Source organism: Drechmeria coniospora, chromosome 01 (genome assembly GCF_001625195.1).
Source record: "Drechmeria coniospora strain ARSEF 6962 chromosome 01, whole genome shotgun sequence".
Lineage (NCBI taxonomy): Eukaryota > Fungi > Ascomycota > Sordariomycetes > Hypocreales > Ophiocordycipitaceae > Drechmeria > Drechmeria coniospora.
In genome coordinates this window covers 1,409,903-1,427,159 of record NC_054389.1, presented here as the reverse complement: position 1 = coordinate 1,427,159, position 17,257 = coordinate 1,409,903, and the positions used below count along the sequence as shown (strand labels likewise).

At 56.8% G+C, this 17,257-nt stretch overlaps 5 protein-coding genes across 5 annotated transcripts; 3 read left to right on the top strand and 2 right to left on the bottom strand.

Moving 5' to 3' along the window:
• Positions 1-57: 57 nt before the first annotated feature.
• On the top strand, positions 58-804 carry DCS_00386 (conserved fungal protein; the record flags this gene model as incomplete). The annotated part of the gene is made up of 1 exon (XM_040797725.1): positions 58-804. One exon carries the CDS (start codon positions 58-60, stop codon positions 802-804), a length of 747 nt encoding a protein of 248 aa, XP_040658608.1.
• A 1,283-nt stretch (positions 805-2,087) lies between these two features.
• DCS_00385 (glutathione transferase 1) lies at positions 2,088-2,955 on the top strand (the record flags this gene model as incomplete). Its single annotated transcript, XM_040797724.1, has 4 exons — positions 2,088-2,127; positions 2,226-2,515; positions 2,585-2,736; positions 2,793-2,955. The coding sequence occupies 4 exons, from the start codon at positions 2,088-2,090 to the stop codon at positions 2,953-2,955; spliced, it is 645 nt and encodes a 214-aa protein (XP_040658607.1).
• Positions 2,956-3,126: 171 nt separating this feature from the next.
• On the bottom strand, positions 3,127-3,717 carry DCS_00384 (uncharacterized protein; the record flags this gene model as incomplete). The annotated part of the gene is made up of 1 exon (XM_040797723.1): positions 3,127-3,717. One exon carries the CDS (start codon positions 3,715-3,717, stop codon positions 3,127-3,129), a length of 591 nt encoding a protein of 196 aa, XP_040658606.1.
• Positions 3,718-5,054: 1,337 nt separating this feature from the next.
• DCS_00383 (uncharacterized protein) lies at positions 5,055-6,438 on the bottom strand (the record flags this gene model as incomplete). Its single annotated transcript, XM_040797722.1, has 2 exons — positions 5,055-5,992; positions 6,063-6,438. The coding sequence occupies 2 exons, from the start codon at positions 6,436-6,438 to the stop codon at positions 5,055-5,057; spliced, it is 1,314 nt and encodes a 437-aa protein (XP_040658605.1).
• A 2,361-nt stretch (positions 6,439-8,799) lies between these two features.
• On the top strand, positions 8,800-12,221 carry DCS_00382 (uncharacterized protein; the record flags this gene model as incomplete). The annotated part of the gene is made up of 2 exons (XM_040797721.1): positions 8,800-11,973; positions 12,057-12,221. 2 exons carry the CDS (start codon positions 8,800-8,802, stop codon positions 12,219-12,221), a joined length of 3,339 nt encoding a protein of 1,112 aa, XP_040658604.1.
• Between the last annotated feature and the right edge of the window lie 5,036 nt (positions 12,222-17,257).

Genomic DNA, 17,257 nt, shown 5'->3' with positions numbered 1-17,257 from the left:
GGCATGGCAGAGCAATGAAATGCAGTCACATCTGGGGAACCCAAAAAGCACACAAAAATGCCATGCCAGATCCGATACACACAACAGGTGATGTTTCGAATACGCTCAGGTTTTCCTCTGGCGCGCGGCGGCTACCAAGCGAGATGGCGGAGCGAGGGCCAACGTCGACATCAAGGGCCTAAGCTCACAGACGAGGAGCCTCTCCTATACCCAGACTCGCCATCGACTCACCATTCAGATCTTGCCACCTTTCTTGCTCATGCGAAGCGTAGCGGGCTGAACGAAAAGTCGACGGTCTACGTTGGCACCCACTACGAATACACGGTCGCGGCCGCCGTGTCCAAGTACGGCTTCGCCCTCAGGCGCGTAGGCGGCGCATCCGACCACGGAACGGACCTCATCGGCACCTGGGCGCTGCCCACGCTGTCACGGCCGTGGAGGACGCTGGTCCAGTGCAAAGGCGGTGCTGCGCAAAAGGTTGGCCCTCAGCATGTCCGTGAGCTCGAAGGCGCCTTCGTGGGGGCTCCCGTGGGATGGCGAGGCCATGGCGTCTTGGGCATGCTCGTGAGCGAGAGGGCGGCGACGAAAGGTGTGCGAGATTCGCTCGGGAGGAGCCGGTGGCCGATGGCGTACGTTTGCTGCTCCAAGGGCGGCACGGTGAAGCAGATGCTGTGGAATCAACAAGCCGAGGACGGGGGGCTTGCGGGCTATGCCGTTGCGCCTAAATATGCCGCCGATGGCAAGGAACCGGAGCTTGTGCTCCTGCACAATGGGAACATCGTGCCGCCCAAACAAGCGACATGAACGTGTCGGGTGTCGGTTGAAGTCCGAATCTTTCCATGCGCAGTATGTCGGTCGCCGGAGACCTTTCTGTCGACCGTGACTGGCGGCGAGTGCAGGTTACGGGTTGACGGCGGCGCCGCCTCCACGCCGTGGCCCAGCCAACCAAGGGTTTCTCCGGGGGGTTCGCGAGGATTTATCAATTCGGACGCACGAGGTTGGGCGTACGTGTGCGCGTCGTCCACCGAATCGATGGAAGGGTGCGGCAGCCGCACTTGCATAGGACCCCAAATCCGCCTCCCCGCATCATCATTGTTTAACCTCGTCCCCCTCTCCTCCAAGGCTTATGCGGCGGTACCGAGGACCAGCCTGCTAGCTGGCTCGACGATGCCGAAACGATGTAGTCTTGATCGACCCTTTGCTTCACTACCCAGCCGTCGCCATGTCTGTCCTGCGGTCCATAACTCCGACGGGGGATAGGTGTACGTACGAACCGGCGGCGACGAGGAGCCTACCGTCATGCGTGGTGGATGAAGCTAAGCTCGAGGTGGAGGGACTTGTCGGAGGAGGCTGACCTGGTTCCCATACTTGGTTCACGTCGTTGCCGCAGCATCCGAGATGGGCGGTACGGCTCGTGTGAGGGGTCGAAGCGTTCCCCTCCCCCGCAGTGCGCCGTCGACGATGGTCGAGTCGAAGCTGCTCCTCCGTACTCCCTACACTCTCTGGCGTTGGGGCGCTCGTTTGCTTACGGGTCCTCATTCCGGTTCTCGAGCCTGCTTATGCAATTTTTGACGTGTCAGACGTCGAAAAGTAAGGTGAGTCGACCACGGTAACCCTTCTCCTGATTTGGTCGTCTCGGAACGGGTGGTGGAGGTGAGGATGAATAAAGCATCGACGCTATCCCGGGCTGGGCAGAGAGTTGATGCGGCGCCGCAGCCACCAGCGACCCCTCACAGATATTAGTCATTTACCGCGCGCTGCCACGATGGCGCCGTCCATGTCAACTTTACAAATCAACGTCAAATCAAGACCCGGCTTGCTTAGCCCGTCGAGCTCCTCGAGCCAATTCAGCTAGCCGCTCCAATCCATCTCTCTCTGCTTTGTGGAGCTTAACTATGGCAACCTGGATCGATTGTCACGGCACCTTGAGGTATAAAGACGGGAGCCTGCCCGCCTACCCCGCCTACGAGGGGTCAAACCAAGAGTTGGAATAACGAAAGGTGGCATCATCAGTTGAATCGAAGCAGTTCCGAGCAACTTTCCCATCTTGTCCGCGCCATCCATCCATACCGTCATCTGCAGCAACAATGTCTCAAGGCCTGAAGCCGTTCACGGTTTGGATCCATGGTATGCCGGAGTCGCCTGGGCCCCCCTCCTGCGTTTCCATGCTTCGATGCCGTCTTTCTGTCTCACTGGCAAGTTCTAATTCGAATGTGAACGACTAGCGCAGGGTCCCAACCCGAAGAAAGTCCTCATCGCGCTCGAAGAGCTTGGTCTCAAGTACGAAGCCCTGACGGTAAAGGATCCCAAGGACGCAAGCTATCTGGCCATCAACCCGAACGGCCGCCTGCCCAGCATCAAGGATCCCAACAACAATGATTTTATCCTCTGGGAGTCGGGTGCCATCCTCGAGTATCTCGTCGAGAAATACGACAAGGACAACAAGTTGAACGTGACGGACGCGAACGAGAAGTGGCAGGTGAAACAGTACTTGCACTTCCAGATGTCGGGCCAGGTATGCCGCGACACTTGCCTCTACATAGGCGCCGCCTTGTCCCTTGCGAGAGGCTGACAGCGTCGGTAGGGACCGTACTTTGGCCAGGCCGTCTGGTTCCGCCACTACCACCCCGAGGACGTGGCTAGTGCGAAGGCGCGGTACGGGGAGCAGACGGCGCGCGTCTTCGGCGTCCTCGACACCATCCTCAAGGGAAAGACGTATCTCGTGGGTGACAAATTGTAAGTTCAGGCGCCGACGCTCTGCTTGCCGTCCTTCCTGACGAATTACCCGGCAGCACGTACGCCGACTTGGCCTTTATTCCTTGGGATGAGCTGGTCAGGACCTTCATCTCGGACGTTTGGAAGGAGTATGATGTGGATAACAAGTACCCCAACTTTGTCGCTTGGCACAAACGTCTCATGGAGCGGCCTTCGGTCAAGAAGATCTACGGCGCTTAGAGGATGCCCCCTCTGCGTCCAGCCGCCCGTCCATGTCGCGTGGCAACAAGGCACGCACCCTCGGACGCCGGAGATGTATCCGTCATTGCATGGTCGGGACCCCTTGAGGCGGGCCTTGATCCCATGTAGGCATGCCATAGCTAGCTGTCGTCGCTTGCATATAATCGTTGTTCAGTCGTCCCAAACGGCCGCCTTGGCTCTTTCCGCCTCCTCGCGCCGCTTCCGCTCCTGCTCCCTCTCCTGCTCGCGCCGCTTCTTTTCCTGTTCGCGGACGGATCGTTGGTACGCCCTCTGCTCCTCCGTCTGCTTGGGTGCTTTCAGGCCGAGGCCGGCGGCGATCATGCGCCTCGCCACGGCGTCCGTCTTCTCCGGTCTTCTGTCCGCCTTGTCGTCTCTCCGTCCTCCCGCCGCGGGGGCGAGGGACGAGTTCCAATCGGGAACGTCGCTGCCGTCGTACGCGGACGCCGCCGTCGGCCGTGATGGCGCGCTCGGGAGGATTGATTCGGAGCCTGCCGTGGGAGTTTCCGTTCCGGACCCGGCTGTCGCTCTCTTCTCGTCGCCGCGGCAGTCGCGGTCGTCCTTTTCGTCGTCCTCGTTGTCCTCATTGTCCTCGTCGTCCTCGTCGTCCTCGTCTTCCCAGGAGTCGGCCACCTCCATTTTGGCCAGTCGCTCGCCTGCCCTCTTCGGATCTCTGCCTCGGGCCAAGCTGAGACTGGCGAGCTCGGACACGACGTCGTCTTTGGACGTTGCCGACGAGGACATTGTTCGTTCGTGCCGGGTGGAGAGGTCGTTGATGAATACAATGTCGGGGGTGGTGTATGTACTCTCTATCTGGGTCACGACCAGCTGCTATCACCACGTATGACGAGTTAGGTGTAATGACGAGCAATCATGATGCACGAGCAGCACGCCGTCCTATGCTCCGGAAAAGGTGAACGCGTCATTCACTGAGCGTTTCGGCACGTCCACTACTCTCTCTGCGGGGGTGGGGCAATAACTAGAATGCAGACGCTAGAGTGCTATAGTAAGTATGTAAGTACAGTAAGTACTTGCAGCATTTTCTTGCTTGTATGCAATTACCAAGTACAACTACTCCGTACGTACTGCAGATACAGTACGGAGTACGTAATGTCGATTAAGTAGATATGTTCCCGTGCTTGAATACTGTACTTGAATAAGACGTTGTACTTACTTACTTACTTACATGTATCTTATGATAATTACCACATACTCCGTACTTGCGTCTTACTGTATTACAAGTACTGTTCACCTACGGAGTAACTGTGCGGTACTTACATGTACTACTTTACACCTACAGTACATGTACAAGAACGGATATAAAAAAGTATTACTGTTATTTCTTATCTACAGTAGCTGTGCACCTCCTGTACTGGGCGCCACGCCGTCTGGAGCACTTTTTTCTTACCAAAGTTGTACGGCTCTTACTTGTACTTCTCCATGCTTAAGTACAAGTACAAGTACTTACAGTACATACTTACTGGGCTTACTCCGTACTGTAGACTTCATACTCCGTCTTTACAAAGTACTTACTTACACCTAGTGTTATAATAGGTGTACTTACCTGCTTACGGAGTATACTGTACTGACTTGCACTGTACGTGAATGTTCTCTCATGATGAATAATACTCCGTACTGTACTATTGCTCTGTACTTGCATGTACGCCTTACTTGCATTTTACTGCACACCCAAGTTGGCGGGGTGCAGTAACCGTGATGGCAGCCTTGATACTTCACACGACACTTCACACGACACCAATCGTACCACAATTCTTCCCCCCATTCAGACGACTGCAAGCAGCATGGGATAAGACCAAACGGATGACGGGGCAGAAAGGCGACCACGGCTCCTCATCGCCAAACAAGGTGGCAGCGGCCGTTTCGATGGTCTGGTAAGGTTTTAGGGTTTTTTTTTTTTTTACCTAACTATACTGTATGTTGCACAATGGATCGAGGCAGCTGAGCCGGTCATGTTGATTCTCGCCATGGATGAATGCATCTCCACCGGTGCATCGCATGCCGTGCCATCCTTTGTGTCAGGGGAATGTTGAGCTATAGGTGTGTGGACAGTACACGTGTGTCTAGGATTCGAACAAGTACCGGTTGCTTTCGGGCAGACGTAGTACGCAACGTCGGATGAGGCGTGGCAATGAACTCTCGTCCACCACGATGTTCTCGCTGAGATCGACTTCAACCATGGGCCACGATCCACGTCCGTAGTCGCCCCACTGGTCGCCGACGTCGAAAAACCGATGCCTCTCCCGGGGCTCTATCAGCTTCAGCGTAGAGCCCTTCAGTTCTCGGAGTGCAGCAACCGGTCCGAGGGTGAGATATGAAGGCCAATGGGCAAGGGTGCAAAAGAATTCGCCATAGTCCAAGGGCACGTCGGCGATGATGACGAGGCACTTGGTACGATGGCTCAGGTGCGACCACGATCTGTCGATCAAACTGCGTCCACTGGACTCCCACATGGCGTCGGAATCGTACAAGATGAGCCTTTTCAGGTGAGTGAAGGATTTCAACCACGGTTCGGAAGTGACGCTGTCGCGCGAGCAGGGCCTGAATTCATAGGGGTTGATGGAAAGGTTGAACACTTGGTACTGAAACAAGGGGATGGGCAAGTCGGTGTTGTAGGCAGTAACCTGCTCATGGTCGGCCACGCGCAGCATGACAACGTCCAGATACCTGTTGAACCGAACGCTGGCAGCGTTATCAGTCGTTCCCGGACAGAGAGTATGCGGCCAAATGCGCGTTGCCAAGGCGCGTGTTTCCTGGTTGATGGCGAGCAAGAGCCGGCTCTGCATCGTCATCTCCACCAGGGCAATGGAAGGATAGATTCCGAGCAGCACCCGGTTCGACGCACGCGGCAGCCAGAGTCCACTGTAGCCTAGGACGACGTAGAATTCAAGAACACGCGGCGCTCCGGACAGTTGCGGAAAGGCCAACTCCCAGATCGTGAGCCTCAGCTCATAAGGCAAGGAGCTGAAGGGAAAGGTTCTCGAATCAACCTCGCGACTCTCTGCGTCGGCAATTACCGATTCGTCAGCGGCCACTCCGTTCAAGGACGCAACATCCGTCAGTCACCATACCTTTGCGGGGCCAGCTGGAGTTGTGCTGGGGAAGTGGGATGGCATCGAGGGCTTGAAGGCAGATGATGGCAGCGTCCCAGACATCCAGATCGAACCTTTTCCTGTCTCTGATGCACCGGATGAGATGAGCAAAATGTTGAAGCTCTACCATGCCATGCAGCACATGATGCCGCACGTTGTAGAAACGGCGTGCCAGGGTACGGCTGGTGGGAGAGGTGACGCTACGCTCAACGGAGCGCGATAATGCATAAAAAAGTTGGGCGACATCTTGACGTCGTAGCTCAACGGACTCCCTAGTGTCCCACGGTAAGTCTCGGAAGTAGCCAAGGTCATCGTCGGCCGGCATGCGTCCGGGGTTCCGATTTGGGAGAGCCATGAGCCTAGAGAGCCACGAGCCTAGACTCGCATTCCGCCACATCGGAAGAAGGAGGAAAACTGCAAGCAGGCGGAGAGGGAGAAGGAGTTTTATATTATTTCAAGGGACCTTCCCCCGAGGCCGCATCCTGCATGCCCATGGTTCCTTGAGTTTCTTCGCACCTCGGCAGGAGCCGCTTGGCCGAGGTCGAAGCAGTCGGTGAGGAAGCATACATGGCATTCCCACCCATGCAGACGGTCTACTGCCGCGGATTTCATGCGCTCGTGGAGCGAAACATTCTCCATCGCCATCGTAGCGTATACACGCGCCCTTGCGGACAGGATGCTGAAGTAGATGCTCACCCTACCGCAGCGGAGCAGAACTGTTTGCGGCAACATCCAATCCAGGAGACGACAGCCAATGCGGTCGGTCGGATAGGCAAAAATTTCAAAATCACAAAGAGACCTCTCGCTAACCCATCTACCGAGACTCTTGGCAAAGCATGGAGTATTCCACGAAGAAGAAAGCGTTTCAAAGGGCTTGTGCCGGCATCGCGATTGTGACTATGCCATGCTCTGGACGACCGCATGCGTGCCGTATAATATTATTAGTATACCTTGACGCAATTACATGGAGTAACAAATATGCCGAATAGGAACCCAAGTCCTACCCCAACTACGCAAAGTTGTCTATTGCATTCATGAAGACGTTTGCATCTCCCAGGGGCCCTCTGGGGACACCTAACTCTACCCCTGCCTGCCTGTCTGTCTGTCTGCCTGCCTACCTGTCTGCCTGTCTGCCTGCCTGTCCTGCCTGTCCTGCCGGGTACTTTCTCATAGACAGATCCCTTATCTTGTTGATTTTCCATCGACACACTTTCTTCTTGGCCTCATAGGGCACTAAGAGGCACGCACCTTGCAGCGGGAAGCGGCCCACGATTCATTCACTTCATGGACTCCGTACAATGGCTTGATGTAACCGAAAGTATTTGAGAGGAAGGAGACAGTTTTCACGTTCTGGCCACTGGTGTAGGACGTAAGCGCCAAACCTGCTTTGCGCCATTGATAATGAGTCAGGCTGCAACGCTCCTTCATACCTTCGGGTCACCGTGACGCCTCACTAGCTGGAAATTACATACTGGAGGTACATTGCATGCAAGTCCTTTTCTTACATTTGTAGGTGTACTGTATAAGTAGATATAAAGCATTGATACTTTATATCTACTTGCTTATTCAGTACACCTTAGGTCTGCGGAGTCTCCGTACTTGTGCATGTACTCGTTGACATGATAATGGGCAATAATACGGAGCCAACAATTACTCCGTTCTCCGTACTTTGTAAGCAATACTGCATGCGAAGAAGAACATGTCGGTATAGTATTGTGCTTCACATTACTTGAACAGGCACTTAGACTGGGCCACCCTAATCCCACGGCGTCTCATGGCCCAATTTGGCAAAAGCAACTCGAGGTACTTGTAGGCTCTGCAATTGTTTTTGTAAACACAAGTACCTCCCATCCATGAACATTACCGACAATAGACGTACTACAGTACATACATACAGTACGGACGGAGGACTCCGTATAGTACAGGCAATTCAAGAGAGCCGCGTTATACCAACGCAAATCCTCCATAAGCAACAAGACCAACGTCATCAGTCAACGCTTTCCATCTACACCACCAACACTGTCCAATTCGATATCCCAAAGCTTTTCAACTAATTTTGCCGTAGTTGCAATTCTCCTGCAGGAAAGTATGGACGAAATTCGGGAAGGAAATGCGCCTTTCATTCGTCCCGTCCTGCAGTTACAGGGGTCACATGATGCCTCCTAGGTGACATGGCCTACAGTACGGAGTAAGTACGTAAGTACTGTATATAAGTACTGTACTTAAGTACTGTAAGTGCTGTACAGAAGTTGTACAGTGCGGAGTATAGCTGTACTTATTACTGTACTCCGAACTCCGTACAGGTACTTACATGTACTTACAGCACTCCGTATTACTAGCTTAGCAACGAATGTCGCTCCTCCGAAGATTTGCCGCTGAAAGCTCCTTGTCGGCCTTTTTCCTGGCATGTCGTCGTGAAGTTTGCTTCGAAGCTCATGCTTTGCTGCTTGCCTGCCCTCCCCCCCCCCTCCTCCTTACCTCCCCATCGTTCTGCTGCAGCGCAGCGGCGATGCTCCCAATTGGCGATACGACGACACGCAAAACTCTGCCATCGTAAGCTCTCCAACTCAACCACCATTTTCCGCCGGTCCCTTCTCCAGCTCGCCACCATCCTGTGCTTCGGCCGAGCCTCGGCCATCGCGTTGCCGCCTCTCGTTGCCGCCTCCGCCACCCACGTCCCTCTCATCGCTGTCATCCATCCTCAGTCGCTCCCGCCATGATACCTCGGTCCCGTGTTGCCGGGCGTCTACTGGAACGCTCCGCTTCCCGAGCGAATAAACTGCCGCCAGCGCCTACGTCGACCGCGTGGCCGCTGTTGTCACAGACGTCCCGTCACCACGTTTGCTCCCGCCGGCTGCCCGTCCTTCGCCCGCCATTCGCTTCCGCCGTCTTCTCTACGAGCACGAGGCTAAGAAAGGAAAAGGATGATAAAGGAAAGGACAACTTTTTCGACTCGGCCGTCGAGCTACCTACCGAACCCCTATCCGAGGAGGAGGTGAAGGCGAACTCGGAGCGGAAGAAAAAAGAAGCCCCAGAGGCTTGCGGCGCCGACTCGCCCGCCGCCGCCAAGACCGAAGGCGGTGCCCAGTCTCCGGATGGCAAGGCCTCGGCATCGTCGCCCGCCTCCGGCTCCGGCTCGGCGGCGGGAGGCGACGGCGGCGACGGTGGGAAGAAGGGTCGTAAGCCGGCGGAGAGGGCCCTCCAGAAACCCGTCGTGCCCGAAGTGTACCCGCAAGTGCTTGCCATCCCCATCGCGCGCCGGCCACTCTTCCCTGGTTTCTACAAGGCCATCACCATCAAGGACCCCGACGTCGCCACGGCCATCACCGAGTCCATCAAGCGCGGACAGCCCTACGTTGGAGCCTTCCTGTTCAAGGACGAAAACGAAGACCAAGACGTCATCCGGAACGTCGACGATGTCTACGACGTCGGTGTCTTTGCCCAAATCACGAGCGCGTTCCCCATACACGGCCAGGAAGGCGCCTTGACCGCCATCCTATACCCGCATCGCCGAATCCGACTCTCGAGCCTCGTGCCGCCCGGCGGTCACGACGCCAAGAAGGCGGACGAAACGCCGGAGCCCGAGGCGCCGCTGCCGATACCCCAAAAGTCGGCCGAGGAGACGCAGCACGAGAGGAAGGGCGACGTCGTCGCCAGTTTCGAAGAGGGCGCCGTCGAGCGGAAGCCCGACCAGGTGGCGGAAAAGTACGAGCCGACGTCGTTCCTCAAGCGGTATCCCGTGAGCCTCGTCAACGTGGAAAACCTGGTGGACAGTCCCTACGACCCAAAGAGCCCGGTGGTGCGCGCCGTGACCAACGAAATCGTCAACGTCTTCAAGGAGGTTGCCACCATGAACAACCTGTTCCGCGACCAAATATCCACCTTCTCCATGAGCCAGTCCACCGGCAATGTCACCTCCGAACCCGGCAAGCTCGCCGATTTTGCCGCCGCCGTGTCGTCGGGTGAGCAGAAGGAACTGCAGGAGGTCTTGGCTTGCATGAACGTCGAGGAGCGGATGCAGAAAGCGCTCGTCGTCCTCAAGAAGGAGCTGATGAACGCTCAGCTCCAGTCCAAGATCACCAAGGACGTCGAAAACAAGATAAGCAAACGTCAGCGCGAGTACTGGCTCATGGAGCAGATGAAGGGCATTCGCCGCGAGCTCGGTCTGGAATCCGACGGCAAGGACAAGCTCGTCGAGAAGTTCAAGGAGAAGGCGGCCAAGCTGGCCATGCCCGATGCCGTCCGCAAGGTTTTCGACGAGGAGCTCAACAAACTGGCCCATCTGGAAACGGCCGCGTCCGAGTTCAACGTGACGCGAAACTACCTCGACTGGCTCACCCAGGTTCCTTGGGGCCAGCGGAGCGCCGAGAACTTTTCCATCCCGCACGCGACCAAGGTTCTGAACGAGGACCACTACGGCCTGCAGGACGTCAAGGACCGCATACTCGAGTTCATCGCCGTGGGAAAGCTGCGCGGCACCGTCGAGGGCAAGATACTCTGCTTCGTCGGCCCGCCGGGCGTCGGCAAGACGAGCATCGGCAAGTCCATCGCCCGAGCCCTCAATCGACAGTACTACCGCTTCAGCGTCGGTGGCTTGACCGACGTGGCCGAGATCAAGGGCCACCGAAGGACCTACGTTGGTGCCCTGCCCGGCCGCATCATCCAAGCGTTGAAGAAGTGTCAGACGGAAAACCCGCTCATCCTGATCGACGAGGTCGACAAGATCGGACGAGGATACCAGGGGGACCCGTCCTCGGCCCTGCTGGAGCTTCTCGACCCGGAACAGAACAGCTCGTTCCTGGATCACTACATGGATGTGCCGGTGGATCTGTCCAAGGTGCTCTTCGTGTGCACCGCCAACATGACGGACACCATCCCTAGGCCGTTGCTGGATCGCATGGAGTTGATCACCCTGTCGGGTTACGTCGCGGATGAGAAGAAGGCCATCGCCAACACGTATCTGGGCCCCGCCGCCAAGGAAGCGGCCGGCCTCAAGAATGCAGACGTGAACCTCACGGACGAGGCGATCGAGGAGCTGATCAAGTCGTACTGTCGAGAATCGGGTGTTCGCAACCTCAAGAAGCAGATAGAAAAGGTCTATCGAAAGTCGGCCCTCAAAATCGTCAAGGATCTGGGTGAGGAAGCCCTGCCCGAGGAAGAGGCCTTGACGGACGAAGGCAAGGCGGCGGTGGAAGAAGGCCACAAGAAGGCCGAGGAAGCCGCCAGCGGCTCCGTCGACGATGGAAAGGGCTCGGCCGCGAGCGAGATGGGCGAGGCAGAGACGACGGAGAAGCCGCGGAAGGCACTGGACGTTCCCGACAGCGTCCACGTCGAGATTGGCAAGGACAACCTGACGGACTACATCGGACCGCCCGTCTTCACCTCCGACCGTCTCTACGACGTCAGCCCGCCCGGTGTGTCGATGGGCCTCGCTTGGACGCAGATGGGCGGTGCCGCCATGTACATCGAATCCATCCTGCAGGCACCGTTGCGGCCGAGCACTCGACCCAGCTTGGAGATCACGGGCAATCTCAAGTCGGTCATGAAGGAGTCGACGACCATTGCCTACTCGTTCGCCAAGTCGTTCATGGTCAAGCAATTCCCCGACAACCACTTCTTCGACAAGGCCAAGATGCACCTGCACGTGCCGGACGGGGCGGTGTCCAAGGACGGCCCCTCGGCGGGAATCACCATGGCTACCTCTCTCCTCTCGCTCGCGCTGGAGACACCCGTCAACCCCGCCATGGCCATGACGGGCGAGCTCACGCTGACCGGAAAGGTGCTGAGGATCGGAGGCCTCAGGGAGAAGACGGTGGCGGCGCGCCGAGCAGGGTGCAAGACCATCATCTTCCCGGCCGACAACATGTCGGACTGGCTGGAGCTGCCACAGGTAGGTGACTGACTTGACGAAGCCGACATGCCCCGCCCCTCCCTGCTCGGACCAAGGAACGGCGCTGACGATGGAGGTTACAGAACATCAAAGAGGGCATCGAGGGCCACGCCGTCGGGTGGTACAGCGAGGTGTTTGACCTCGTCTTCCCGCACGTCGACCGCGAGCAGGCCAACAAGTGCAAGATTTGCGAGTGGAAACTTCAGCAAAAGAAGGAGGCGCACGAGCGATCCGAGGACGACGATTAGACGAAGCTTTTGCTTGGAGAGAGGGCGGGACGATGGAATGACCGACTGCATGCGAACGGCGCTGCCGGACCTGTGACGTCCCCTTCCTCCTATTCCCGAGGCAGCGGAGTGCGGCATCATTTGGCGTTTTGAATTTTCTGGACATTGGGAGGCGGAGCAGACGCGCTGCTGCCGGCCGGAACACCAAGGGCAACAAACCTCTCCTATTCTCATTTGCGACCCGTTGGTGGCCGCTTGGTAGATTCTGTACTTGTAGATACTGCTGTTCTGGTGCGGACGAGCATGAAGGGCAGGACAGCGTTGGAGCATACATGGAGGATTACGATAGGGGTACTCCGTAGAGACATGCACGATCGACCCGCCACAATGGACATGATTCGCAGCTACCTTGGAGTTCACCATGACGCAGCGCTCACGCGTTCTCTGCGACGTATGTCGAACAGACGCACCAAGGCCATCCAGCTGACGGAGCAGTCGTTCGGTTTGGACATGTGGAAGCCGTTGCCGTGCCCCGTCATTTTGGGACCGGCCTGTAAAGTCGGTTAGGCGGGTAACGGAGTATTGCAAAGAGTACAGCACAAGGGCTGTATGCTACAGAGCATAAGTAGTACAGACAGGGTACAGACAGGGTACAGACAGGGTACGGATAGGGTACGGATAGGACACAGATAGGGTACAAATAGGGTACAGATAGGGTACAGGGTAGGGCGGAGCATGGTGCAGAACATAGTGCAGAGAATAGGTAGTTCAGAAATATCACCGAATAGTACCGAATAAAGTGCAGAGTATAGTGCAGAGATTGCTCAGTACAGAGTGTCGTACAGAGTATAGTGGAGACGCAGTGCAGATATAGTACAGAATAGCAGCGTTTGTGTACAGAGAGGGGGGTCCACGAGTCGCTGATCGTCACCAGTCACCCGCGATCGATGACGACAGCTCGCACGCAGCGCTCCAGTGCCGATAGTACCGACAAGCACCCGCTCGCCGACTTCGGACGTTGGACATTGAGACGGTCAGTTCAAATGAACATCGCCCGTCCAATGAGCCTGGGTCCTGGCTCGGGCATGCGGAATGAAGCCAAAAGTCGGATCCGCCCGGCCCACCCCGTTGGTGCGGGACGGGTCAACGGCTTTTCAGCATGGTGGGGCACGGGATGCGGGACGAGCCTAGCTGAGCCCCGCTGAATGGTTGGCTACCCGTTGCCCGTTCGGACCAGCCGAGGGCAGCGGACTCCGGCTGTGGCTGGGGAATCAACAGCAGCACGGAGCGAGTTCCACGGCTCCATCTGCAAGTTGACGTTGTATTCGGCAACTTCCATATACATGCCTACACCGAAACGTGTTTGACCGTTGTTGGAGTGCCACACACGTACTGTACGAGCACGCCAAAGTACGACGAGCAACAGCACGGGAGGGAGGGGAGGCAACGGGGGTGCGAGTGCGGCTGATGCAGGATGAGCAACCCCCCGGCCAGCATCAAGGTGTGCGTCGCTGGGTTGGAGCCCTGGGTTGGAGCCCAACCTGATGGTATGGAGTCGATGCCTGCCACCCAAGACTCGGGATTCACGCGGCATGACCCATCATTCACGGTCGATGGCTGTAGGCAATCGTGGCCCTGCAGGCTTGAAATGATGCCGGATAGTTGGCCGCTCTTGGAGCTTCCGACACGTACGGACATGCTGCGGAGCCATGCGGCCGCCATGGTGCGCTTTTGTGCTGCAACTGTGCCTAAATCTAGGTGTACGGAGCAAGGGCGTAGCGTGCGCGAGTGCCGTGGCCACCGTGCGACGCCGTCGGCATCACTGGACCGAATGCAGGGTTCGGCGGGGGGTGGACGGCTGCCTATGGGATTTCAGCACAAGAACATCCTCCAGAACGACGGAGCATGAGTGGACAGCAGCACGCCGTGACCGGCGTGCGAGGTTGCCGGGCACGAAGGAGCGGTGCGCACGGAAGGGTTGATGTGCTGGCCCATTCGCTCTTCGTGCCCCGGCGATCCGATTCCCCTCTTATTTGTTACGGACGTCGATGCGGCAGGTGCCGGCTGATTCCCAAGATGATGTTGGCGAATGCAGGTAGGTGGGCGTCGGACGTCAAGTTTGCTGTCGCTTGCCTCGCCATCCTCGTGTCCGTGCCAGTGGGAGACGGACAGAATTAGGCGCCTAGCCTCGTTCGCTCGCGGCCAATTGCGCTTCCACACGTGCTCGTCGGAGGATGATGCCTGCTAGTGCCCATTCGTTTGCCTCATGGATCGAAGGCTGCCGGCCTGTCATCATGGTGCGAGTACACGCACAAAGACACGGACGACGGCGACGACGTGTCAAGGAGTTGAACCGCGCTGCGAGACGGCAAAGGGTACGGATAGGAGAAGCAACTTTTCGATCATGGTCGCGTGATGACGATACGAATAGCATCTGCCGCGAGATGATCATATGACGGACGGGCCAACTTGACAAAGGCATTGAGGGCTTCTGAGGAGATGCGAGCGAGCAGCAGGGGGGATGAATGGGATCGGCATGAAAATTTTCACTTGAGGGGCTTTGTTGGGACCGCCAGTTCTATCCGAGGGGCGAGGGGCGAGGGGCGACGGCAGGAAGCCACGGGTATTATGAGCGGCTACGTATTATTATTAGTATATTAACACTGTACGGAGTACGGGTTTGGTACTACATGTACTCCGTACATGTAGATAACTAAGTAGGTCCTTGAGAAAGTAGATGTAGTTGTACATGTACGTGTTACTCCGTACCGGAAGTCGAAGTGTTCAAGAAGGATGAAACCTTGGTGCTTGCCTCCCAGTGCTAGGCCGGTATATTGGGAGGCACTGTACTACGTACGGAGTACTTGTACAACTACTCATACTAAGTAGGTGCCTGCGGCACAGCTGGCAAGTCTTAAGTACATGTACCTGTACATCTATTAGCGCCGTCTACTTGTACTTACATGTTCATCGTGCTTGGTAATACCTGAGACGTCGTGGTTACCCGACGTTGCCATCACGGTACTTGCTTCGTGGCCGGTACGAAATAAAGAAGCTGCCACTGGAGGTGTGATTGGCACCTCGCTTGGTTCTGCGCTTCGTGTGCCGGCAGGAGGGCCGCAGGAGCGACCAGTTTCGCCGGCCAGCCAGCGGTACGTGGGATGGATGCGGCGCGTGGATTGGCCGCCTTCATAGTCAAGAAACGCCGCGGACCCACCGACTGTTGAATGCGAAGCAACGCTCCTTCCCTGACGATGGGTAATGCTTTTCATCGCTTGTTGTGCCTCGATCCTCCCTCCTGTCCGCCGTGGCTCCTCAACTTGTACGGAGTCTACTTAGTCACCCATCGATGTGGTTCGACATCGATGTGGTTCGAGTGCTTCTCGAGTGATGCTAGCATTTTGTCGAGGTATTTCACAAGCAGCACACTTTTGTCCTGTATGTGCATTGCAAGGCCGCCGCCTGTGCTCGCCTGCCACGTCGTTCGGGAAGGGCGGAGGCGGACGACTGGATGGTTTGGTTCCTGCCGCGAGTAAATGGGAAGAATTGCCTTGACAGTCTTGTTTCAGGTAGGTACAATGCATGCAAGTACACGTAAGGTACACATAAGGTACAAGTACCGTAGGTAAGTAAATCCAAGTAGCTCGGTACAAACTCCGAGACATTGCAACCTGTTAGGTACCTTGATGCCCAACTTCGTCCTCGTCCCTGCAAGTGTACGGAGTCCTTGTGGGTGGCATGTAATCATCGGTGCAAGTACAGTAAGTAATAATTACAGCGTACGGAGTACTTACGTGCATGCAGGTGTACGGAGTACTGTACTTGTGTGTACGGAGTACTGTACTTGTGTGTACGGAGTACTGTACTTGTGTGTACGGAGTGATACTTGCGTGCGAGCCCTTTCGTCCAAAGGTACCGCTAACCTACTTGGCACCCAGGTACTAGTCCGACGTAGCCGCACACCGCAACGTGCCACAGCCGCCAACGCCTGCCGCTAACGCTACGGAGCACAACCGTCGTAATTCCAAGCGTATCGCACATGTAGGGGTACGAGGTACCTGTACGTACCGTCAAGATGCCGACGGCTGGAGCCAGTCACGGCTCACGAACCGCACAGCCCAGGCAGAGTCCGACCACTCTCGTCGACCACTCTCTCATGATCTCCTCCACCTGCCAAGGTGCTTCATGCCTTCTCTCTCCCGCGTGTCACTACCTTTCACTCTCTGTCCTCCCCTCCTGCCGCCGCTCACTTGACCTGAACCGTCATCGCGTCCGAATCCTCCCACCCAAGCCTCTGGCAATTCGCTGCCTCGCGCCGTTCGGAGAAGCTCACTCCCGAACCTGAGGCTGATGTGACCGATCCGCACTCGCACGCGCACCTCGCCTCGTTCCTTGACATCTCCGGAGCCACGACGCGAGACCGGGATTCGTACCGGCCGTTCGATGCCTCCGGTCTCGCTCCTGCAGAGCGCCAGGCCATCGGACGCACCAAGCAAACAAACCGCAAGCCAGGACCGACAGCCTCACCAACACTGACTGAACTCACCTCGTCTCCCTTCACCTCGCCTCGCGTCGCCTCACCTGACCTCACCTCAAGGCTCACACCACCAGCCTTCGAGGACACGCCCCTTGCGTTGGCTCGAGTCCTCGTCGTCATTTCGTGGCCGCCGCCCTATATGTACATGGCCACATCCCCACCTCCTTGAGCGTCCGCCTCTACTTGCTGCTCCATTTCTTGCCTTCTTCTGCGCAACTTCCACCCTCGACTCATTTTCTCGCCCGGTACCAGCCTTGCTGTGAATCATCTTTGTCGTGGTCGTGCTCTTCAGCGCCGTCCCGATTGCATCCGTTCAGTTGCACCCCCAGCTACTCCATCAATCCCGAAATCTGTCAATCCGTCAATCCGTCAATCCGTCAATCCGTCAATCCGTCAATCCGTCAATCCGTCACGACTTTGTTTCATCCTGACGCTTCTTGTCCTGCAGCGTTTGCCCGGGGTCCTGCTATCCATCAAAAATCGCTTGTTTCGCCGCTTCTCACCTGAACTTGCCGCTCGG